Genomic DNA, 24,177 nt, shown 5'->3' on the forward strand with positions numbered 1-24,177 from the left:
TTTCATTTTTTTAGTTTTCAGCCTTCAGGTGAGTTTGAAGCCTTGTTGAGTGTAAAGTTGAGCGTGGTAATCCTTCGCGAGGCGGCGCTTCACGCTTCACCTGCATCAATGCTGCTGTGGTTCGATGGTGGCTGCAGGAATGCTGCCAGACAGAAACCTGGAGAACTCCTCCTCCTCCTCCTCCTCCACCTGTCTGCCACAACAAAACAACCCCGAACGACACCTGTGCCCCCCCCCCCCCCCCCCCCCCAGCCCTCAGCCCAGAGGTTCCAGTCACGAATATCCAACGGTCAGAGGAGTTCGGTCCATCCTGCACGGTTCAGCATGTCCATGAGGGCAGCGCTGCAGAAACACTGATCCGTGAAACATGTAGAGCAGCAGCAGCACTCGGGGTCCCTGTCTGAAACAAAAATATTGATTTATTTTTTAAATATTTGTGATGCTGCCATAGAAGCCACGTGTCGATGCTCTCAAACGAGACTCGAAGCCATGCTGTCAGGGGGAGGTTTTAAAAACATGCAGAGTGCAACAGTTACAGAGGGTTTTTTTACATTTCACTCTATTTTGCGCCAAAGGTTTCATGAAAATTAGCCTGATGTGGAGACATTTATAGTAATAGTTATTGTGTTTTTTGAAACATCGTTTTTGTCACACATGCTCTGCACCACATCAAAGAAAATGTTTAAATTTAAATGTTACTGCTGTACAATTCTAAACACATGATCAAATCTAATTTAGTGATCTAAGCAAAAAAAAATACTGATGCAAATCAATGTACTGCGTTCTCCTTTAATACCTGGAGAAAAACTGCGAACGCTCAGATTCCTGAGCTTGTGGACTCTCAGTGTTTACTAAACTGAGTGAGGAACTTTTATATTTTCATTGTTCGGTCAAAATACATTACAAATACAATGCAGTGACAAGGTTCATGACTGGCAGGTATCGGGAGGAAGGATGGAGGGGGACAGTGGCTTCATGGTGTAGAGAGGAAACGTTAAACTGCATCTGCACTTTGTTCTTCTTTGTGATGAAACAAACCCAGATCCTACGTATCTCTCCTGGCCTCATTCTTTCCTTTGTGATGAAAACAATGAGAGAAATGTACATAACGCTGGAGCCAGGCTCATCCAGTCCCTCCCTCTTCCTTCAAACTCAGCTGATTTCCTTCTGACTGAAAGTTTCATTGTAGCCTTTTTTTGTGTTTTTCCTTCATTGATTTCAAGTTTTGTAACAGATCTCAGGAGAGAAAGTGTCTTCGCTGTGTGAAAGAGTCGATCAACAGCTGCTTTTGTACAGATTTGCATGGAAACACACTAGAATGAGACTGTTGTGGAACATTTAGCCTTTTTGGTAGATTTGTACACTGTAGCTTAAACTCACTTTCTTTTCCATGTCTTGCGTCTCACTTTGGTCTTCGCTGATCCGTCGCTGCTCCTCACACTGCAGCAGCTGCTCACTCACCTGATCTTCTGTCTCAGGACCCAGTCCCACAACGTTTCACGCAAAGGGGGTTGTTTCAGGGAAGTTTTGCATTTACACGGTGAGATTGTAGAGAACGATGTCCGTTTCCATGGAGATGGCAGAAACGCTGAAAAACCACCAAGTCCCAGAAGAATGTGGAGCGGCAGTCATGACATTGGAGGAAAACGTTCTTATTGTCCGTCTACTGAGCATGTGCAAGAACGGCTGTTTAGTGAAGTGGCTCGCAGTATTTCTCGCTGTGTGTGGTCCATGTTTATTTCGGTGTATCTTTCACACCCGTCACTTGTGGCTCGGAGACGGGAGCCGTGTCGGTGCTTCACGTTGGCACGTCTCCTCGCTCGCTCGCAGTCTGCGGCTCGGCCGGGGCTCCGGCTCTCGGCGGGGGCCGTCCGCTCCTCAATTAGAAGCTCGCTCGGCGAGAACAGACTTCACCGCCAGCTGCTACCTGCTGCCGTCTGCGCCGTGATTCAACAGGGACACGCCGCGGCGCTGCTTTACCCCGGACCCCCGGATCAGCCCCCAGAGGGGCTGAACAGACACTCTGACTGTCTCAGAGCTGATCAGGCCCCGTCTACACCGCAGCCCTTTCAAGTGAAAACAGAGATGCTTAGTTTTGGGAAAGGATGCAACCTTATGAACACTTAAACCGATACAGCATTCCTGAAGTTTCCTGACTACAGTTTAGAATTAATTCAGCTGTTTCACCTCTTGTAGCCAACCTTAACTGATTCTGCTGATTTTGTTTCTGACATTTTGGGAGCTTAGTTTTTTCTTTTTGCCTTTATTTATTCGAAGTTTTTAGCTTTTTTTTTAAACCATTTTATCCAGGAGTGTCTTATTGAGAATAAAGCCGGTACGCTTGTTTGTTTGTTTGTTTTTTTAGATGATAATAAAAGGGTGAAAATTGTTCTGTATATAATTTTCAGAAACCTTCAGAGAGCTGAGGAAGTAAAGAGCCCTCATCTGGTCTGTCTTCCAGATTAAATTGTCAACATAACAAAGGCTGGAGATCTTGGTATTTCATCTCCAGAGAAATGTAAACTGGCCTGAATTGAACAGCTGGATTTCTATTGGGATGGCGTTGCTTAAATGCTGCGAACGGCGTGAAGTGTTTTGATCAACTTCTGCATTAATGGAAGTGAACATACCATTCATTTGATTGAAAACAAAATGCTTCAGTTTGTGTTTTTCACATTTCTTTGGGACGAGGTGAATTCGAGGATTCCAGCTCTGAGACGTGGGATTCACCATGACGAGCTGAAAGGTTGCAGAGGTCACTGAAGGTCACGTGTGTATGATTCTCCATGAGCTGTGTGTGTGTTTGTGTGTAGCGCTGTAGTAAAAACTAGTGTGTAAGAAGGGAACGAAGCGCCGCCCCGCCTGGAGAGCCTCGTTCATTTCCCAGGATTTGGACCGAGCGGCGCTTACGGCCGGTCACAAGACTCCCAGACTCCCCGCGCTCCCATATATGTCCACACAAACGGCGCCGCAGAAAGTGAAGGATCACGCCGCGCTCTTGCACTGGTTTGCTGTGAACTTTAAGCCGGGGGCTCGGCGTGGAGCGCGTGCTGAACCACACACACACACACACACACACCGCCTCTCCGGGTGGAAGAAGAGAAAACAGAAACCCCGAGAGAGGCATGTGTGGCCTTCAGCTCGGCTGCACAATCGCAGCCTTCAGCCGACAGGCGTCTCCCTCTGACCTGGCCGTTACGTAACGGCGATGTGGCGGTCTCTGAGGAGACCCCGGGGCCCGGGCCTTCTGGGAGGGCTTTTCACACAGCGTTCACAGAACCAGGTCAGAGATTTGTGCGCTGTGTGTTTACGGGATTAAGACTCCGCAGCGACTGTAGTTGACCGTTCTTGCTTTGTTTTGATGCTCATTCTGCGAGTTTATCAGATGTTTCCTGTGGAGGTCTTTACAGGCAGGATTCTGTCTTTCTCCACACAATCCAGGTCCTTTCAGTACAGTTATTCTAGATTTTTGCATTGTTCGGGGATGGTATTTGTCCTTGGGCATGCCTGCGTTTGATTTGGAATTATATTTCCTGTTATCCTGCTGTGCATAATGCACTATGTGTTGTTTTTAAAAGGATTATGTAACAGACAGAGACAGAGAGGAAAACCTCCAGTGCCTTTTTTCTTTTATAGAAATAGTTTAGACACAGCCACAAGGTTTCGTTTTCTCTTTCCTGTTCTGTTTATTAGTGTTTAATTGTTGAATCTATTTTTTTCTCATTATTTTTAACTGAGCAATGTTTTGTCTTGGATTTCCATAACTTCGTGCCCCGAGGTGCACAGCAGCGGCAGCAGCAGGGGAGGTGGGCGTTCATCTGGACGGCTGTATTCTTTGGCAGGCTGCAAAAGCACATCATTAGGATGCACAAATCGCCTCTTCCTCCTCCTCCTCCTCGCGGGTTAGTCACAGTCGCAGGTCAGACCTCAGCCGCAGATGACGAGCAGGGCCTGTCGCTAAGGCGCGCTGGATTACATAAATCCAGAGGCTGCTGTGCAGCTCCCTCCTCGACGTTTAGAGGAAGACGAGGAAACAGGTGGCACATGCTGCGAGGAGTTCCCACGATCAACCTGCTCGGATAAAAACCAGGCTCCTGCTGTCATCAGATCCGAACACATCTACGGGGGATACACCAGCATGAGGGGCTGGGGTTAAAGGTGACTCAATGTGGGCAGTTTGATCCTGCCTGCTGCGACGACCACGCGGGAGATCTGCTTCCACTTGTTGAAGCTCTGAGCTTCAGGAATTCAAAGGAAGAGTCTGAACACTGTTGTTCCACAGATTGACAGAACTTTGACTTTTTCCTGAGAATAATCAACCAGTTGCTTCAGGCGTCACTGTGCTTGATACACTCATTCAGTTCAGCTTTGATCCATTGACAACCAAAGAGCTGCATGCTGTGTGCAAACTGCAATTTCCATATCGAGCTGGGAGCTGTTGGTGAAGGAAGATGCTCCATATCTGGATGTTAGCTGATTTGTTGCAGCTTCTTGTCTAAATTTTTCATAAATCCATTTCTTAGTGTTAATCTTGTGATGATTTTAATGTAATTCCTGTTTGATATTTTCTGGCAGGACTTCTTTCATGTTTTTTCAGACTGATCTCGATAAACTGTAACTGTGTTCCTCATTTAAAGATTAATTGGCCCCGAGAGTCACGGTGTTCCAGTAATGTGTGAGGTTGAAGGTTTGAATCCTGCAGCTGTCAGGTGTGGCTCCTGCAGATGCAGCCCGATGCTGAATGAACATGTTTGATTGTCAGGAGGACTGAGTTGATTCAGGATCAATAGTGAAACTTCAGCAGGTAAGACTACAGCTTTGGGTGGTGCTAATGCTAACAGGGTGAGCAGGAGGAGGGTGTGTGGAGGTGTTCTCTTCAGGCAGCCCCCTCCTGCTGCACAAGCTGGAGCAGAAATGTAGACAAACGCGTGGACAGGCTCGTGTGCGTGGAAGAAGCGGCGTCCCGGGCTCTGTGGCGGCTGTCTGACCTCCCCGGGCAGCCGCTCGCTTTAAAAAGAGAGTGACGGGAGCAGAAAATAGAAAGAAAGAAGGTACAATGCTGCGCGGCCCGCCCCTGGCTCCCTGTGCGGCTTCCTCCGCTCCGTTTGGCCAATGAAGCCCCCCCGACACGCCGCCTCGTCTTCCCTCCCCTCAGGAGAAACCCGATCCTCGAGGTGTCTCTTTACATGTTTCCAGCCTCACTCGCTAGAAACAGGCCACGAGACGAGCGTGGGTCCGCCGAGCCGCTCCGTCCGCGTCCACATGTCCGTCCCATCGGCCCGCACGGCCACCGCGTCCAGCTCCCCCGCTCCTGCTGTCGGGCCCACAGGCACAGGAAACCCCATTAAGTGAGTGACTGCCTGTGTGTGTGTGTGTGTGTGTGAACTGCTGTGTGGTAGTGAGGAGGAGGAGCGTGGTGTGTTAAAGTTAGCCCGTGCTGTCAGGGCCCGTGGCTGCCGCCAGCTCGTGTGTATGTGTGTGGGTGTGTGTGTGTATGTGGCAGGCAGATGCGGCGGTGGACCTAAAATGGACTGGGAACGGTAACAGAAGACGAGTGTTTTCACGGGTCGACGGGAGAATGGAAAGTTCTCCGCCGGGTGAAGGAGAACATTTTCTTCTCATGATTCCTGCCGGACGGGCGCGTCGCTTCATAGCACAACAGGTGTGAGCGGCGAATAGTTTGGACCTTCTCAGCTTCCATTTACTCCTGTTGTGTGGTCTGCAAACAAACGCACTCCGAATACAGCGTTTTGATTTTCCATTAGCGGCTCAGCGATATTTTCCTGTGGTTGTTGAGTTTAATCTTGGATCCTGTCATCCAGGAGTGGGATTATCATGAAAACAGTTCATGACTGTAGCTGCCTCTGGGCTGGAAGAGGTTGAGACAGATCTGATGGTTTTACGCAGTAATGAGTTACTCAAAATTCACTGGTCTTGTTTTAATGGCATTCTGAATTTAGTAACTCAGTTGACTGTTGACTTTTCTTGTAGACTGGACGGTTTTGGTCTCTTTCCTGCTCACTGTTAGCATTTCACTGTTAATCCTGAGTATTAGCAGTAGCTGCGATGAGGTTTAGCATGCTTGAATAGTGGTAGTTTGTGTTGTTTTTCTTGTCACGGGTTTATCAATCTGTTTGTTTTTTTTTTTTTTGTTTTTAAAGCGCCATCACAGAGCATCTTCCTCCTGCGCTGTTGGGATGAAACTGCAGGGGCTGCTGGGTAAAGCGGCAGCACAGGACAGGTCGCGGCTGTGTTTTGTTGGTCCGACAGCTGCAGGAATTCCTGCTATGCGTCCCGGGACGCTCACCTGTGCTGCTGAACGCCGTCTTTGTGTGGAATCGTCCCCTCTGAGAGGTCTGAACCTCTCCGAGCCGATCGCCCCGTCTCTAACCGACACCTGTTTAGCGCGACGAAACACAAGAGTCTGCAGGATCAACAGTCATGATAACGAAATTAGAGTCTCTTAGTTTAATTTCATGTCTGAATAATCAGTCAGTGGAAGCTACTGCTCCTGTTTTCAAGATAATCATTGAAGCAACGACATTGATTAGTTTCCCAGCTCTCGTAATAACAGCACTGATAAATATTATGATTGTTTTTTCAGTGTTCTTTTGCACTATTGTAAAAATTACCATTTGAGCCGCAAAATTTGTAGAGACAAGGACTTAGCACAAAAACCGAGTGTCTTATGCATTAAATAATGCCTAACCAGTCCGTGATGATCATCCATTTCATTTCCTCCTTGAAGAAGTCGCCTGTTGTTGCCGTCCAGGCCGAGGTGAGGCTTCACAGAGCAGCGCTGACGTGTGTTTGTTGTAGATTAACTCGCACTCGGTGCTGTATTTACTATCGCTGCAGCGTCTATTTCCTCCCTTCATGTCACGCTCTGTTGTGCAGTTATAAATAAAAGTGGTTTATGTTGCTCGGGTGCAGAGTTAGCGGCTGTTGTCTGTTCATCGCTCACCTAAAGCAGAACTATCAGGATTAGGAACCTTGTCTTTCAGCGTCTTTCTGTTTGCATGTACACCAGAAACGAGTCGATCCTGAGCCGCTGATCAGAGGAAGTATTGAATTGAATGCGAGAAACGAGCTTGTGGAGGGGAATCCCTCCGTGTCTGAGCTGCTGCTGGGACGCCTTGCTTGCTGAACAGCGGAGTGAAAGTGTGGAGGCCTCCGGAGCAAAGTTTACCCAGAACCGCTGCCGCTGGGTGTGAATGATTGACAGCAGCCTGGCGCCTTGCAGGGACGCTTACATGAGACCCGAGAACACGGAGGTCGTATCTGGGTCATGAATATATTTATATGTTGGAGTTTTTCCGTTGCACAACTGCTGCTGGGCGCTACCTGCGCCGGGAGGATATCGCCGCGTACGGCGAGCGTTGATCCCGGACCCAGTGTCCACGTGACGGCGTCAGTCTGCAGGAGCGTCCAGTCCCGACGCACAGACATGTTCATGTGCAGCGAGGCACAAATGCACTAAATGAAATGTACTGAACAAACTAAATGCAGCTGTTTGTGAACGACTGAGCAGTAAGCAGCTCGAAGGAGAATTAAACAAGTTTCAGGCATAACCCAATTTTCATTTAGTTATTTCTGTTTTTAATAAAGTAGGTTGGAAGTAACTGTTCCTGTAAATAGTCTGTTACTGAGTACAGTAATGAGTAACTTGGCTATAGTTACCAAAATGATTAGTCATTGTTTATTTTTCTGCCAAGAAGAGGTAAGATCTATATTATCGAGCATGTTCCTCCTCTGAAATCCAGGCTGTAGAGCATCTTCCTCCACTCCCTGCTGTGGCGCTACGGTAATCCAGCCATGTGACCATGATTAACACAGGACACACCGAGGGGAAAAGATCACAGTGAATTTTACCAACTAGTTCGTTTTACCTTTATACCTCATGAAAATATCGATCCTACTTTATAAAGAAGTCATTGGTCGTGTAAACAAAGCCGGGAACCAGTCAGGATCTATACGTAGTGGCGACGGGAAGTCCTATTGTGGAATGTGGGTGTTCTGTTTGTTCTGCACAGCCTGATTTCCTGACCTCTGTGCCTTTGTAATCTCACAGTAATACCAGAACACCACAGCAGAATGTGTGCATTAAAGTAAGAGAACAGTTGATTTTATAATCTGTGCTGATCGATATGAAACCGTCATTCCGTGTTGCCCGTGAGCCTGTGTCGCTGGCCGTTCAGCCGGCAGATCAACACGTGTCCGGCTGAGGACGGCCGCCGCCTCCCGGTCCGAGGGCCGAGCGCAGAGCGGCAGATGTTCCAACAGTCAGCGTTTATCATCTGCCCCGTCACTGTAATCCTTTACGTAACCTCTGCCCCGACGGGGCCCGCCGTTTACAGCAGGGGCTGCTGGGTAACTCACGGCCCACAGGAAGCTTCCAGGCGCTGCGTTTAAACCTTCTCAGCCGCCCGTCTGTCTGACGCAGAAGTCGGGTCCAGTGAGGAACTGAATCCTCAAAGCAGTCTGGAACTTGACTGCAGGTGAAGCTGTGCTTCGTTTGAGAGTCTGAACGTTCTCCTGTCTGCTTAAGTTCATGCTGTAGTATCCAGTACCTGGTGATGGTAATCTGAAGGCGACATGCAGCGTCTTCTCTCACTGATTGGTTCTCCAGTGTGGCTCAAACAGGAAGTGGAGCCTTGATCAACCTGAACAGTGTTAATGTAGAGATCAAAGGTCGCAGGTCACATCGATCACCCGTCTGTACATCCACCTGACTGCTCTGTGCAACACACACACACACACAACACACACACACACACGGTATCCTCCAAATTAACCTTCAGTCACCTGCTGATTCCATCTGTCCAACCTGCTCCCTCTCCTGCTGTAATTGAAGCTCTCTCGCCCCGTCACACACATTCACACGCATTTCAAGGCTGAGGGGCTTTCCCCTTCTGACTGAGTGTGTGTGTGTGTGTTTTGGCCTCTTCTTAAAGAGTGTGTCGCCTGCTCTTCTTACACCTTCCTCGAGCTGTGTTCCCACTTTAACCTGCGCTTCACTCAAGACGACTCGGTTTAAGAATAGTGAGACACGCCGGGGAACAAAACCGGTTTTCAATTAAACTGGCAGCTTTCATTCACACTCTGGGATACTATTGCTACAGTTCTTTAAGGAAGTTCAGATTTTTGTGAGCTGCGGCTCTTTTTTTGCATTATTGTAGATTTAGTTAGCCCAAAACCCCAGAATAAGCTGTGATCGTTGTGTGAATGTATCTCTGTTTCCCGATGATTCCTCTGCAGGAGGCTTTAAACTCCTTCACTCCCGCTCCGGTTCTCAGTATCCAAAGCCGCGGCTGTTCTGAAATAACAGTTTTTTCCCATATAAATTCATGTCACGCCTCGGCGCCCTACTTTGTCGGTCCGCAGCGTGGACGCGGGGAGCCGCTGGGTTCATCCACAGGCCATGCCGGAGCTGTTTGGCCTCCACTGGGCTCACTGCAAGGACACACTCACATATTCAGGGCTGTGAGCCTGGAACAGTCACTCCCCTTTGGTTTCATTAAGCTCCAGTTTCTCTCATGTTATCGATCAGTGCGAAAAGCAAGCGCTTCGCTCTGAAAGAACCTTTTGTTTTGCCCGTAAATTCAACCAGCGTGTGTCCCGCGGTGACTGTTTACTCTGAGTTTGGATTCGTCTTAATGAGCTTAAACCTGATTTAGCTGTTTTCCTCTTTTTGCATTGAGCGCACTGGAAAAAAAAAAATATTCACATGAATGATTAAAGATCCAGATCTTGCAAGCTGCTCTCTGAAATGTGTTGTGGACGTACATAATCTGCTTGATTTTGACCCGATGGGCTGATGCCGTTATGTAATTAGCTTAACTTATAGGAGCTCCTGCGGTGAGACATCCGACCGTGCGGGCTCTCGTGCTGCGAATCGTTAAGCTATTTTCCACCATTAATTAAGCAGCCGTGGCTTCTCTCTTCCTCTGCCAAGGGAGTCCAGATCAGGCTCCTCCAAATCTGAGAAGCAGGACAGGAGGAGGAGGAGGAGGAGGGGGTGAAAATCAGGGTGAGGCTGCCGAAGCATCAGTGTTTCCACCGATCGGAGCTGCACTCGTAAAGGGTCTCAGAATAGTCACGTTGATATGAAGAGAGTTTGTAAACAGCAGTGCTTTTATAGTGCCGCCGCCCGGTCTGCCTCCGCTGCTCTCATTCATTCATTCATTCATTTATTTATTTACCAGAAGACAGGTCAAAGGCCGCCGTGGGTTTTAAAACAGGAGCAGACAAGTTTCTCCACTACTGTGGAGGATTGTAACTGTCAAGTAAGGATGAGAATTGCAAAAAATATCAGTGGAAACCCTGCTTAACGAATAAAAAATAGAAGCTTTTACAGATGTGTTGAGGTTTTTACAGGCTGTTGGGGCTTCTGCTGTCATATTGTACCTTTTCCTGGTGTGTAGCAGCTGCGGTCGTGTTGCTGTGTTGTTCATTTTGCAGTTTCTCGATTCACATTGTAGTTTTCAAAACCAGTAAAAAGTTAACAATGATCATAGTGACTAATTGATTCACAGAGCCGTCTTCCACCTTCCTGTAAGCCCGTCGGTTTCCCTCTCCGTCACCCTTTCATGCCTCCATCATGCAAAGTGTCATTTGCTGGTTAATCCGGATAACAACAAAAGAGCAGACCTGCCTGCCGCTGTTTTCCCGGTGAACTCTGCGTTTCCCCCGGCTGCTGCCGCTGTCATATCGTCGCCATAATCCTCCAAATCGAGGCCGACTGAGTGGATCAGCGAGCAGCGAACCGCTCCTGAATTTCACCCAGCGTCCGCAGAGGCTGGCGGATTAAAGAAAGATCACATTAGCAGCAGCTAAATGGATTTCTGCATAAAGATGGATGGTGGGAGTCAGAAAAGCCCTCAGTGATACGGCTACTAAGAGAGACGGCGTCGACTTTCAAAAGAGATTCAGCTTTTCTGGACGCTTTCTGTTTACATTGAGAGCTTTGAAATGTCCTCTGCAGTTGGACAGAGGAACTGTTTCTCATGATTTGGATGACACTGTTGCCTGTGAAACTTTTAAATCTTTCAGTTTTCACCCCCGAAGTGGTTTTCAATCATTTTTATTCGGGTCAAACTGTTGATGATTGTCAGGCATCCATTTTTAAAATGCTAATTAGTAGGGGTGGGACGAGACACAAATTTCACGGGACGAGATGTCTCGCGAGATTGAGTCCACGAGATCGAGACGACACGAGACAAGGGGGGGGGGGGGGGGGGGGGGGGGGGGGGGTGGGGGGGGGGGGGGGGGGGGGGGGGGGGGGGGGGGGGGGTGGGGTTCGGGGTGCGGTGTCGGGGGCAGCGCGGTACTCACATGCAGCGTCGGAGCATGGAGTGTCGGTCGGAGTGCCCCTTGTCGGCCACGGCGCCCTCCTCTACACTGCGCCCTCGGCAGCCGCCTCGTTTCCCCTATTCCCATTCAAACCGCGGCGTACAGACGACGCCATGACTGCATTTGCACTTCATGCCACCAGGTGTGCTGTTTGCATGTTCAACCTTATTTTACACAGACACCACAGAGGAAGAAGGGCTGCAGCCGCTGCAGGCTCTCTCTGCATGTTGTTAGAAAAAGAGTGTGAGCCGGTAAGACGAGTAAAATGTGTATTGATGCGATGCACCGTTTTTTCAATAAAGAGAAGAATTGAACGACCGTTTCCGCACATTTTCTTTACGTCGTATCAATTAAACTGTATCACAAGTAGTTTTGTGTACTCAAAGACCAAGATTCCTTGCAGATAGAACATGCGCAGAACATATTTCATGTCCTTTTCGCCGGATTTTTAAATATGAATATGAGCATATTCAGGGTTTTGCACGTGTTTATGTGGCTGTGCGCCATGTAATGTATCCGTCAATATTCCAGTTAATAAAGAGTTTTTGCCTTATATAACGTACTTAATCTCGCGGCATTCGATCTCGCGAGATCTCGCGGCATTGCGATCTCGCGAGATCTCGTGACACGAGATCTCTCCCTCCCTACTAATTAGAAAATATTACAAATGTGGTTCAAGAAAGGTCCCCAGAAACTTGGAGCCTGTTTTTTTCTGTCTTAAAAAGCTTTTATGTCCTTTTTCTTATTTTGAATTTGTGGGCCTAAATTAACTTAAATTGTTGTTGAAATGTTGTGAAATCTTTTCCCAACCAGAGATCATCAGATGATCAGAACTGGCTATAAGCTGATCTTTAAATGCTCATTGTCCATAAACACCTGTTAAATCAGGTATTACCAATGCTGAGAACGCCAGTGAACGCCTCGCCAATTACCAATAAACCAAACTAAAACAGACTCGCCGACTCTTAGAAATCAGCTTTGACTGACACTCTCACCTGTCCTTGAACGCCTCTTGAAATCATGCTGCATTCAGAGGTTCCTCACACCTGTCTGTAAACTGGAACATCGGTGAAAATGTGGACTATTTCCTCTCTTTCATTGTCATTTTGTATCAGGATTATTGATTGGTTGATTTGCCTGCATGTCTTAAGCACTTTAAGGTAGTTTTCTCGAGGTTTTTTCCTGTGGTGGTTTAATATTCACTTTACTAAAGATCAAAAAGTGCTCCCTTAGTGTCATCATATACATTTTATTGGATACAAGCAAAACTCTTTCTCCAGCTTGAGTTCTTCCTGTGAGGATGGCCTCCTCTGGGAGTCTCTACGACTGATGTTTGGGTCAAATTCAGGACGTTTGTGGGATTTTTCAGCGATTCTTGGGTTGTTCGCGGTCGTCTCTGAGAGACACTCATTCACAGTCTGGTTAACTCTCTCTTTCTCTGGAGGGATTACTGTGTCCTGTGTGATTACCTGTCTATTAATAGCTTCCTTTAAGGCTGCTCACATGCTCCTATAGACACTGGAGCTGGGACGATATGCTCCTTTCTCAGTCCAAGTTTTTTTTTTTTTTTTTTAATAGGTTTAATTCGATTTAATTGCGATTCTTCAATTCTGATGATTTTGTGTTTTTGTTTTTCGATCAATCAGTTTAATTTCTTCTTGATTTAACTTCCCTCCCTTAAAACATGTGTTTTCTGTATTTATTACAGGTGATAAATTGGTTGTCAGCCACAAAAATGGAAAAAGTACAATAAAATCTTTATTGCATATTTCCTGTGGGTTTCTCTGAACCTCTACAAGATTTTACTTCTCAATAATGACAGAATGACCAGCGATGAGAATAATCATCATAATGATGATTGATTAATAATTGACAATTAAAGGAGCAATAAGATGAAATTGACCAGGTAAAAAAAAATTAAATTTAAATACAGATTTCCAGACAACTGTGGCTGAAATCATTAGAAATTAAGTGAAGAATGTTTTCTTCTTCCTGCCTGATGTTGTCTTATTCATTTGTTTTGTTTTTTTTTTTTTTGTTTTTTTTTTTTGCAGCTTTGGGTTTGATCTCTGACACTTTCTGTTGTTTATCAATGCGGGCCGGTGTTAGAGGGTTATAGCTTTAAACTGAATTCTGCAGCAAATCAGGAGTTTGTGAAGTTGTCTGAAGTGGTGGTTGCAAATTGGTGTGTGTAGGTTTGTGCATGTTTCACCACACACTGCTGTACCTGTGGCAAATAAAACCTCTGTCTTCATAAAGCCACACCTTTTTTTTTTTTAATGCCCCTTATAAGACCAGCATGCCTGTTCAAGGAGTGTCTCCACACCCACCCACACACCACACACCCACACACACACACAACACACACACACCTTGTACTTCATGCGGTCAGAATAAGACATTTAATTAATCTTTAACAGAAACGAAATCCATTCTGGAGCATTTCTCCAGCTGAACCTGGTGAAATCATTTCTCCTGGCCGGAGATTTGATCGTATGATTGGTGTTTAATCGGAAAACTGGCTTTAAAGTCTTGACTCAGTCACATGGACAGAGAGTCACACTTTAGTGTTGTTAGTTAAGAGGGTTATAATTGATGATTTTTGTGATTCAAGCAGCAAAAAGAAGTAAATTCAAAGAGCAGAAAGACTTCAGTGTTTGATCATTGTCTGAATATCCAGTGAAAACGGATGAAGGTCATTCGTGTGCAAATATCCCAAGATGCTCGTTCTGTTTCAGAACATTATTTTTTTTCTGCCTCATGCTGGTTAGTTAGTGTGAAATAGAGAATGAATTGAAAAGTCTCTTCACTCTCCATCCAGAAAGTTCCTTCCTGGTTCTGGTGGAGTCAGTTTAACCGGATGAGGATTGAAAATCTGACCCATTGAGACGATGGAGCTCGACCCGCAGCGGCTTATCTGTTAGGTAATGGCGGCGGCGCGGCGAGCGGGACCATCAGGAGGTCGCTCTCTCTCTATTTCAAGAGCTGCGGTTCACACTCCACTCATACCCCGGAGTTTAACATCACGTAGCATCGTCGAACAGCGGCGTTTTATAGTTTGACTTTTAATTCCAGCAGTGAAAAAGTTCAACTTCGTGCGAAGAAAAATTGTTTAAAGTTTTTTTGGATGCAGATTGACTTCTGCACTTTCCTTCCGAATCCTTAACTCGACGTTTACATTAAATTCTTTGTAGCTCAGGAGCTAAATTTGAGATCGACTGGTGAATTGAGCCATAATGACCTTTAATTTGAAGCTTTCAAGCTTATGTCTGTCGTGGTTCGGTGAAGTGTCCTTGAGGAAATTCTATTTTCACAAAACCAAACATTTCTGACTGAAAATGACGACATTTCAAAAGAGTCAATTTAAATGAAACATCGTGGTGGAAAAAAACAAAAAAAAAAAAAACACCTCCTGTTGCATTATGGGTGTTTTTCAGAACTCCTTGTACAGATATCCTGATAAAACGTGATGGTTTGATCCGGTCCTTGTTGACGCTAACGTTTCTGTGTGCGCTTGTTTCTCCCGCCCAGACGTGCCGGCGCCGGAGCAGCCGGAGCTGTTTCCTGAAGAAGCTGCAGCAGTGCTGTACTGTCTTTGACTTCATGGACACTCTGTCGGACCTCAAGATGAAGGAGTACAAGCGCTCCACGCTCAACGAGCTGGTGGACTACGTGACGGTCAGCCGGGGCTACCTGACGGAGCAGGCCTACCCCGAGGTCGTCAAAATGGTGAGCACGGGCTTCTGAAATCCTCCCCGTGACTTCTGTCACAGGCAGAAAGCTGAATAACAGAAAAGTTCCAGGTCAATGCAGCTTTTCCAAAGCTCAGTGAGACGTGTCATTGAATGTCTCTCAGCTGCTGATGCTGATAAACTCAAGTTTAGTCCAATAATCATTATTAATAAAACAAATCAGGGTATTTAAATATCCCAACAAACGCACAACACTTTTCATATTGCATATTGTGCCTTTTTAGTCTAAATTTGACCTTGAGCTTTACATTTTTCAAGGTTCTTTAAATAAGCGTTGGTGTTCTTCACTGTTTACTTGCAGAATTGAAATGCATGTGCACTGACCTGGAGCTTTTCTTCAAACGTCTTCATGAGTTTATCTGCGTTGTTTTGTCTTTGTTTTAACCTTCCAGGTTCTCACAACATATTCCGGACCCTTCCGCCCAGCGACAGTAATGAGTTTGACCCCCGAGGAAGACGAGCCTACGCTGGAGGCCTCCTGGCCGCACCTACAGTAAACACAGTAAACACAGTGATCGCAGGTAAACGCTGCATCACAGGTAAACAAAGTAAACACAGCGATCGCAGGTAACGCAGCGATCGCAGGTAAACGCAGCGATCGCAGGTAAACGCAGCGATCGCCACAGCGATTGCAGGTAAACAGCGATCGCAGTTAAACACAATAAACAACAATTGCAGGTAACACAGTGATCACATTTAAAACACAGCCATCGCAGGTAAACACAGTAAACGGCGATCGCAGGGTAACACAGCGATCACAGATAAACAGTAAATTGATTAATTGAGGAAACCTGGACCCAGTGGGTGTAAGCGTTTACTTAACCCCGGGCTCCTGCCATGTGGAACCGGCTCCAGTTCTGGTCCCTTCTCTCGTTTCATGTAATTTCATTCTGTTACTACATGTCATTGATGAGTGTTCCTCTTGTAGCCTATGTACTCTGTTTATGTATGAAATGTATGGACGTAGATACAAGAAACTGTCCTATCTCCTTCTCTTTGTCCCCTCACCCCAACCGGAATAGCAGAAAGCCGCCACCTCTGAGCCTGGTTCTGCAAAGGCTTCTTCCTGTTAAAAGGAGTTTTTCCTTTCCACGGTCCGCTTCCACTTGCTCATGTGGATCTGTTTGGGTCTGCTCTGTAAAAGTGTCCCAGAAACGACAATGTTGTAATTGGCACTTGATAAATAAAGCTGAATTGAATTGAATTGAACACAGCGATCTCAGACAAGCAAACAGGAAATCTTTTCAGTTGGATCATTTAGGTGTGAGTCTGTTTTGGCAGTAGCTGATAAGACTTTGTTATAAGACGGACATCCGTCCTTCTCTGCAGGCGAGCTGCTTGTAGCGAGATGGTCTGTTTCTAGAACTTAACGAGTCAAACATTGTTGTTGTCGTCCATCTACTGAGCATGTGCAGAGCAGCCACTTCTCCAGCAGTGTTGTGCACGTGCAGAAACAGTTTCAGGGAAGTTGCACTTTCTCCCGTGGCTCTATACAGTCAGAACAGCCACCTTAAATAAGACCAAGGTATCCATTTAATATCGGTGTGAATCAGAAACTGTTTGAGGGAATTAAAGCAGTTTAAGTGTCACGAGGTCATGATGTGTGAAGTTCAGTTTCACCCCCAGCTGACAGTAGATTTCACCCTTGCCTGCTGCCAGGACTCCTTTAGAAATGAGATGCAAATCTCAAGGAGAAGCTTCCTGGTAAAACCCTTTTCTTTTTTTTATTTAACCTGAATCAATTGAACCGGGTTCCACCCCTCCTACCCCACCCCCTGCTGTGTCTGCCTTGTGTGACCTTTGACCCTCCGCCCAGCCCAGTTCCAGTGTCCTCAGGGTTAACCATCTCTTTTTTTCTTTATTTTTGATCAGCTTGTTGTCTTGCATTCAAATGAACTGTGTGTTTAAGTGAGTGGTGTCCAACCTGAGGTGTAGGGCCCTGTTGGAGTCCTGCCAGAGACCGCTTGAGGTCCAGAACTTTTCCTTCTCTGATGTTTTTAAAATTGGACGTTAAAAACCGCATTAAATACTTTCTGGGTTCTGGAAAATAAATGAGAAGTACGTTTGAAAAAGCTGTATTTTTTCCATTCTGAGAATGAATTCATGAATATCTTTAGACTGAATTCAGTTTTTGTAAATGGCGCCCCCTGGATGTCACAGAGAGGAATTTCAGGCATAATTCAGATTGACAGACCAAATGAATGTGTTGTGGCCGCTGGTTCAAATCACCTCCTCAGGACTGGGCTGATCAAAGAAGCTCCTGTTGAATCGTGGCTCGGCGGCGTCTCCTGTTTCTCACCGGGCGTCCGTCCCTCTTCTGCTTCCCCCCCTCTGCAGTTGGTATACGAGTTCTTCATTCGCTTCCTGGAGAGCCAGGAATTCCAGCCCAGCATTGCCAAAAAGTACATAGACCAGAAGTTTGTGCTACAGGTGAGTGTGTGTCGGCGGGTGTGAGGGAGACCGTGGACTCTGTCCCCCCCCCCCCCGACCTGACCCCCCTGTTCTCCCCCTGCAGCTCCTGGAGTTGTTCGACAGCGAGGACCCTCGGGAGAGAGACTACCTGAAGACAGTCTTGCATAGAATCTACGGCAAATTCCTGGGGCTGAGGGCTTTTATACGAAAACAGATCAATAATATTTTCTACGGTGAGTCTGTGTGTGAGTGTGTGTGTGTGTGTGTGTGTGTGTGTGGCTGGTTTTAGCCAGAGCTTTCTACTCTGATCCAAGCAGACTCACGTCGTACGAAAACTTTAGATCAAAAACAAACATCAGCTGAAGGGGGGGACGTGACTGAAGACGAACAGAAAGGCTCTGCTGCACCCAGACTGGACCACAGGTTAAACTGGACTGAACCTCAACTTAGACTGGACTGAAACATTAAATCAGATCAGATCACGGCAGATTCAGAATCAGTGAAGCCCAGATTAAACTCTGTTCTGCTTTCTTCTTGGCGCAGTTTGCTCACTTATTCTTCTGTCTCAGAAGAAAAGCAGTTTTCCTTTTCCTCGTCTCATTTTGAGCTTGATCAGATCAATAGAATAGTGTGTTGTGTGTGTGAGTGGATCCAGGTTCCCAGCTCCAGCAGTGTGTGTGACTCCTGCTCGCTTCTCTTCTCTCCTCGCTGCAGTTTTGTTTATGAGACGGAGCACTTCAACGGGGTGGCTGAGTTGCTGGAGATCCTGGGGAGGTATGTGGACCTTCACTCTCTCTGTAGAGACGCTTTTAATCCCGGACTGAGCAGGAATTCATCCAGAAGTGAGAGCCTCAGGGTCGTTTGGGAGGCGGCGGACCAGGAGCAGACATTTCTACTCACTTTAATTCACTTGAGTGAAACTCCTTGAACATGCGATATTCAGTGAAACCAGCCAGACGTCCTGAGACCCTCCTGATTGGACGTCGCCTCCGTTCTCTCTGCCGTGTCTGATCTGTGCCCGTCTCTCGTCTCTCCTGCAGTATAATCAATGGTTTCGCTCTGCCCCTGAAAGCGGAGCATAAACAGTTTCTGGTCAAAGTGTTGATCCCCCTCCACACCGTCAGGAGTCTGTCCCTCTTCCATGCACAGGTGACGCTCGCTCTGCTCAATGGCACGTTTCCCGCTCCCGCCTTCAGCTGCTTGATCACTGCTGTCCTGCTCTCTCCTCACAGTTGGCGTATTGCATTGTACAGTTCTTAGAGAAAGACCCAACATTAACAGAACCAGTGAGTATCAGCTGGAGCTCGTCTCTCTCGTCCTGAGGAGAAGCTTTCAGCGACTGAAACTGAAGGTTTCCTCTTCCTTCCTCCTCAGGTCATCAGAGGCTTACTGAAGTTCTGGCCAAAAACCTGCAGTCAAAAAGAGGTGAGGCTTCCGTCTGGGTCTGCGGGCTGTGTGCGTGGCGGAGGCGTGCTCTGACCTCTGACCCCTGGCTGCTCTGCAGGTGATGTTTCTGGGCGAGCTGGAGGAGATCCTGGACGTGATCGAACCCACGCAGTTCGTGAAGATCCAGGAGCCGCTCTTCAAACAGATCTCCAGATGCGTCTCCAGCCCGCATTTCCAGGTGAGAGCCTCACTTCCTGTTTGCAGCCCCAGGAGTCTGGAGGCAGCACCGACCACAACTCTGTGTGCGTGCGTGTGTGTGTGTTAGGTGGCAGAGCGAGCTCTGTACTACTGGAACAACGAGTACATCATGAGTCTGATCGAGGAGAACTCCAGCGTCATCCTGCCCATCATGTTCGCCAACCTCTACAGAATTTCTAAGGAGCACTGGAACCCGTGAGTCACTCCACAAACACTCCTCCTCCTCCATTTCCTCCTGTTCTTCCTCTCCCTCCTCCTCTTCCTCTTTCCTCAATCCTCCTGATGCTTCGAAGACCCACAGATTGATAAAAGTATGATCAAAACTGAAAAGTCGGCAAAAAAAATAAATAACCGAGCCAGCAGACAGATGTAGTGTGTCATCTGGATTTGTGTGTTTTTGTTCAAACGTATTGATAACGTGTTAAAATAGAGAGTGAGGGAGGAGTCATGGATGGAAAGAATACAAAGTGAACCAAGTGAAGCCTCTTTGGGATGAATGGAAACTCGAGTGTGTTCGTATCAGTGAGACCCTGAGAGAGTGGAGCGCTCCCGTCGGAGTGTGTGCAGATGTTTTCCAGCTGTGTGAGCCACTCCTCTCCTCCTGTCAGGGCCATCGTGGCGCTGGTGTACAACGTGCTGAAGGCCTTCATGGAGATGAACAGTACCTTATTCGACGAGCTCACAGCCACCTACAAGTCAGACCGCCAGCGGTGAGAGAGACACACACACACACACACACACACACACACACACACACACACACACACACACACACACAAGTCTGTTTTAGCCTCATGAAAAGCTGTGCGGTGACCTCAGACTGTGGAAGATGCTAACAGGTGAAGCTAGCTTGGGTGCTCACTGTTCTGGGTGCGTTTGTTTTGTGTGTCAGTGAGAAGAAGAAGGAGAAGGAGCGGGAGGAGCTGTGGAAGAAGCTGGAGGACCTGGAGCTGAAGCGGGGCCTTAGGAGCGACGGGATCATTCCCACTTAACGAAGACAGCGCCGCGCTCCCCTCCCGACCCCGCCCCCTCCTCCACCCGCCCCCGCCCCCTCCTGACCCCGCCCACATCAGCCATGTCTGCCCGGAGCTCCTGAAGCAGGCCGTCGTCTGTGGATGGACTCGGAGCGCCCGCTGGTTTCTTCACTGTTTTTCTTTTTGTTTCTTTCTTATGTTTCTTTTTCTTTTTTTTTTCTCCTGTGTTTGTGCGACTTACTTTACAGTAGATTCATCACGTCTGTTTTCATTATTTCAACAGCACTGTAAATAATAATTTTTTTCTTTTTTTTCCCCTTAAACTGATATTATTGCAAACAGAAAAAAAAACAACAAAATGATGATAATAATAAAAAAAAAGGAAGAAAAAAATAGAAAATGAGAAAATGACTTGCGTGGGAGGGGGATTTAAACAAAAAAAAGTTTGGACTGTAGGACATGAAATGAACTCTCAGAAAAGAAAAAAAAATACAAAAAAAAAAAGAGGATAGATTGATTTTAACTCTTCATCCCACTCAGTACAGCCCCACGTGTAATTTTAAGTTTTCTGGTTCTCCTCTTTGCTTTTCGTCTCGCTGCCTCCATCTTTCCTGCCAGGACGGATTATAATCCCCCCTCCCTCCCCGTGGTCACCTCCAGGACGCCCCGCCTCCACCCGCCCTCCCCCGCCTCGCCATCACCCTTCTCTTCCTCCTCCTCCTCCGTGTTTACATGCGTCTTCATAGAGAGGAGCTCAAACTAGCATGTTAGCTTCAGGCGTCTTTCGTTTCCCGCCATTTTTTTTTTTTTTTTTTTTTTAATGCTAAAGAAATGAACAAACAGCTGCATGAATTACTCATGGGTTGTTTGAATTAAAAAAAAAATAAGGTTTTAAAGATTTAACCCTCACTGAACTCAAACAATTAATGTTAGCAACAGCTAAGCTAGTTAGCTAACTAACTCTAGAAAAGGGATTCCAATTAACCTCCAAGTATTGCATTGGTGAGTAGGAAAGACTTGAGTTTTAGGAATTATAATTAGCATCAGCAGCTGGCTGAAAGTCAGCATTGACTGCTAAGCTAGCCGAGAAGGCTAATTGTAAGTTCGTATGTCCACATGGTGAAGTTTGAGTAATATAAGACTAAAGAGTTTTCCCTGAAACATGCTTCATGCGCTGAAGGCGGCGCTGTAGCTGCTAGCTTTAATCCTCGTCAGTCTGTCGGTTCATGTTTGAGTTTACAGACATGTTTTGGGGTTTTTTTGGACCTTGTGAGCTGGAGTGAGGTTTCAAGCACTAAATGTCACCAACGCGTCACACTTTGCTGTAAGTTTTTTGAGGCTGTTCCGCAGTGAAATCCAAGTGTTGAATCGTTTTTCTCACCTTTTTAAAGTCTCTGTTTGTGACTGCATTGAAGCCTCGAATATATTCTGAATCTGAAATCTTCTACGAAGTATTAATTATTTAATTCACAATTGAATAAAAGTTCAAGCCTACCAGCATCTGGAAAAATTCTTGTTAGCATGCACATGCCGAGCTAGTTGTTGCTGCGTCTGTCCTGCAATCCTGCACTGCTCCACTAGGGGGAGTCATGGCGTCTGGCCTGCAGTCCCATTCTGCTCCACTAGAGGGAGTTGTGGTGACTGGCCTGCAGTCCCACGCTTCACCACGAGAGGGAGTCGTGAGCTCCAATCCAGCCTTCATCAGTTGATTCTCCGACTGTTGTCAGGGTGGATGAGGTTCTGGAAGCTTCTGGTTTTGAATCCGCATGTAGACACGGGCCTCCCCACCCCACCCCAACCCCCCCACACCCCGCCCCGCCCCACCCAGCAGACCCGTGGTATCTGTGGTACCAGTCTGGTACTGGTACCGTCCGGCGGACTCACACACATACACAGAATTAAAAAAAGAAATGGATTGAGAGGAGCAACACGACTCGTCCTGTCGTGGAAAGACGAGCGCCCCCTCCTGCTGCTGCTCCTCCTCCTCTCCAGCCGGGGGCGCTGTGTGGACTTCACAGTGTTACCACGGCGACAGAGAGACAGACCTGTACATTGTTGAATGCAGTACACTGATGATAATCTTGTATCTCGTAGTAATTTAGCCTTTGTTTTGATGCTTAGGAAGCCGTGGAGGAGTATCCAGTATATAAAGAGGTGTTATGGAACAAGACTTCCTGGTATTTATGATAGTGTTCCTCTTGAACCCCCCTGCCCCCCCCCACCCCTTCCTCCTCCTCCTCCTCCTCCTCTTCTCTTGGTTTTTATCTCATTTTGGATATTTTTGATGAGGTTTTTTTTTTTTGACCATTGGATATATATTTTTGTTTTTTTTTAGTCGGGGGAGGGGGTGAGGGTGGAGGGGCGCGGGGTTGGGGGGGTGGAGGTGAAGGCATGATGGAGCAGACCACTCGGGAGTCGTCTTTTTTTCTTTTTCTTTTTTTTTTTTTTTTTTTTTTCATCTAGTTTTGGTTCAGGACAGCGAACCTCCCCCCTCCTCCCTCGCAGAATTAATGTGTGCTTTAGAACGGCCCGGATATAATATGATTTAAAAGCTGAGAAAAAAAAAAGATGAAAAAAAGGGTTGGAGAAATACAAATGTTTAATTATTTTAAAAAATAAAGAGATATTAAATTAAACCTGTTTTGTGATAAAGCCCAGATGCTGAATTTGATTTATTTTAATTTTTTTTATTTTATATTTTATTATAGACCGAATGAATGAGTGGAATTCACGTTTTGGAAGATCCGTAACCCGCTTTATCCCACCATGAAAATTTAGAAAAAATTTCAAATGACAGAGTTACTAAACTTTTAACTTCTACTGAGTTTTGACTGTATAATGTATTTCATCAGCAATTTTTTAATTGACATTTTTCTAGTTTCATAATTATAGCTTCTTTGTTTTTAAGAATGAAGATACATTTTGAGTTTTTTCTGTACTAAAAATGCACATAGGTTAAGATCTGCATTAAAAGTATTTCACCACTTTTTCAAATTTTAGATTATATTCTTAATTTTTTTTTTTTATTTAGCACAAAAAAAACACGAGTATTAGGAAATATATAAAAACACAAATCGTGCCACTGAAAGTGGCTTAGGGCGGTATTACAAATGGGGTGATTAAGGTGGTATTACAGTTGGGGTCGTGTTAAGGTGGTATTGCAGCCTCTTGAGCTGCGGTAAAGTTCAGGAAATGCTCGTCGTGCTGCTGCGACGCTTCTCGTCCTCCATCGCCTTCTGTCTGGCATCGAACCGTGAACCTCTGGACTGGAAGACGACCCGACGCGCCTGTTATTCCACTGTTGGCCGGAGCTGCGCGTCGGGACAAGTTTTACTTTCTGCACTGTGAAGTCCTCACCTGGAGATTACCCACAATGCACTGGGGTGGCATCCTTCGCACCAAACCTGAGAATACAGCGTCCAAACAATTCAGTTTTCGTGGACGAAAACTTCAGTTTCTATTTTTCTGAATTGTGTGACTATTTTCTTTTAGAATTTATTCTTTAATGTGGAATAAAAGATAAAACAAGGCGATGAACCATCAAGACTAACTTTGACCTAAAAACAATTTTGTTGTACGAAATAATTTCTGTGGATAAAATCTGACTTCAGGAAGAGACAATAATTACTCTTAATTTATCTGAAAAAAATCATTTACATTTCACAAGAAATCTAAATTGGACACATTTTAACAATCTTCTTTTGAATTAAGGGAAATTTCAATGTCTGAAAATATTTTAATTTAGTATTTTGTTTGTTCATGTTGAAATATTTGAAAAAAATCTAGAAAGATTCTAATAACCCTTTTCCTCGAAAATAAAAGCATCAATCTTTTATGTAAAAAAAACTTGGTTTAAAAGTCCCTTCATTTGAATATTTCCCTCTATTTGTTTCATATATTTTGAATTTGGTGCATTTCCACATTTCAGTTTCTGAATTTTTCATGTGAATTTTATTTTAATTTTCCAAATTTTTCAAACATCTCAAACATGCAATTGAGAAAGTAACCAAAAAAGACACATTTGAAGAAATAAGCAAAATATT

At 45.9% G+C, this 24,177-nt stretch overlaps 1 protein-coding gene across 1 annotated transcript in view; it reads left to right on the plus strand.

The window, feature by feature from the left end:
- The window catches only part of ppp2r5eb (protein phosphatase 2, regulatory subunit B', epsilon isoform b), a 28,343-nt gene extending 5,639 nt beyond the window's left edge, over positions 1–22,704 (plus strand). The window contains 14 exon segments of the mRNA XM_030116520.1: positions 14,884–14,912; positions 14,914–15,085; positions 15,497–15,549; positions 15,551–15,595; positions 17,439–17,534; positions 17,620–17,765; positions 18,231–18,290; positions 18,557–18,665; positions 18,749–18,802; positions 18,891–18,941; positions 19,021–19,140; positions 19,228–19,355; positions 19,769–19,870; positions 20,053–22,704. Coding sequence (XP_029972380.1) covers positions 14,884–14,912; positions 14,914–15,085; positions 15,497–15,549; positions 15,551–15,595; positions 17,439–17,534; positions 17,620–17,765; positions 18,231–18,290; positions 18,557–18,665; positions 18,749–18,802; positions 18,891–18,941; positions 19,021–19,140; positions 19,228–19,355; positions 19,769–19,870; positions 20,053–20,152 — 1,265 coding nt within the window. The 3' untranslated portion in view covers positions 20,153–22,704.
- The last annotated feature ends 1,473 nt before the right edge of the window (positions 22,705–24,177 follow it).

The sequence above is a fragment of the Salarias fasciatus genome, chromosome 19, assembly GCF_902148845.1.
Source record: "Salarias fasciatus chromosome 19, fSalaFa1.1, whole genome shotgun sequence".
NCBI classification, from domain to species: Eukaryota; Metazoa; Chordata; class Actinopteri; order Blenniiformes; family Blenniidae; genus Salarias; species Salarias fasciatus.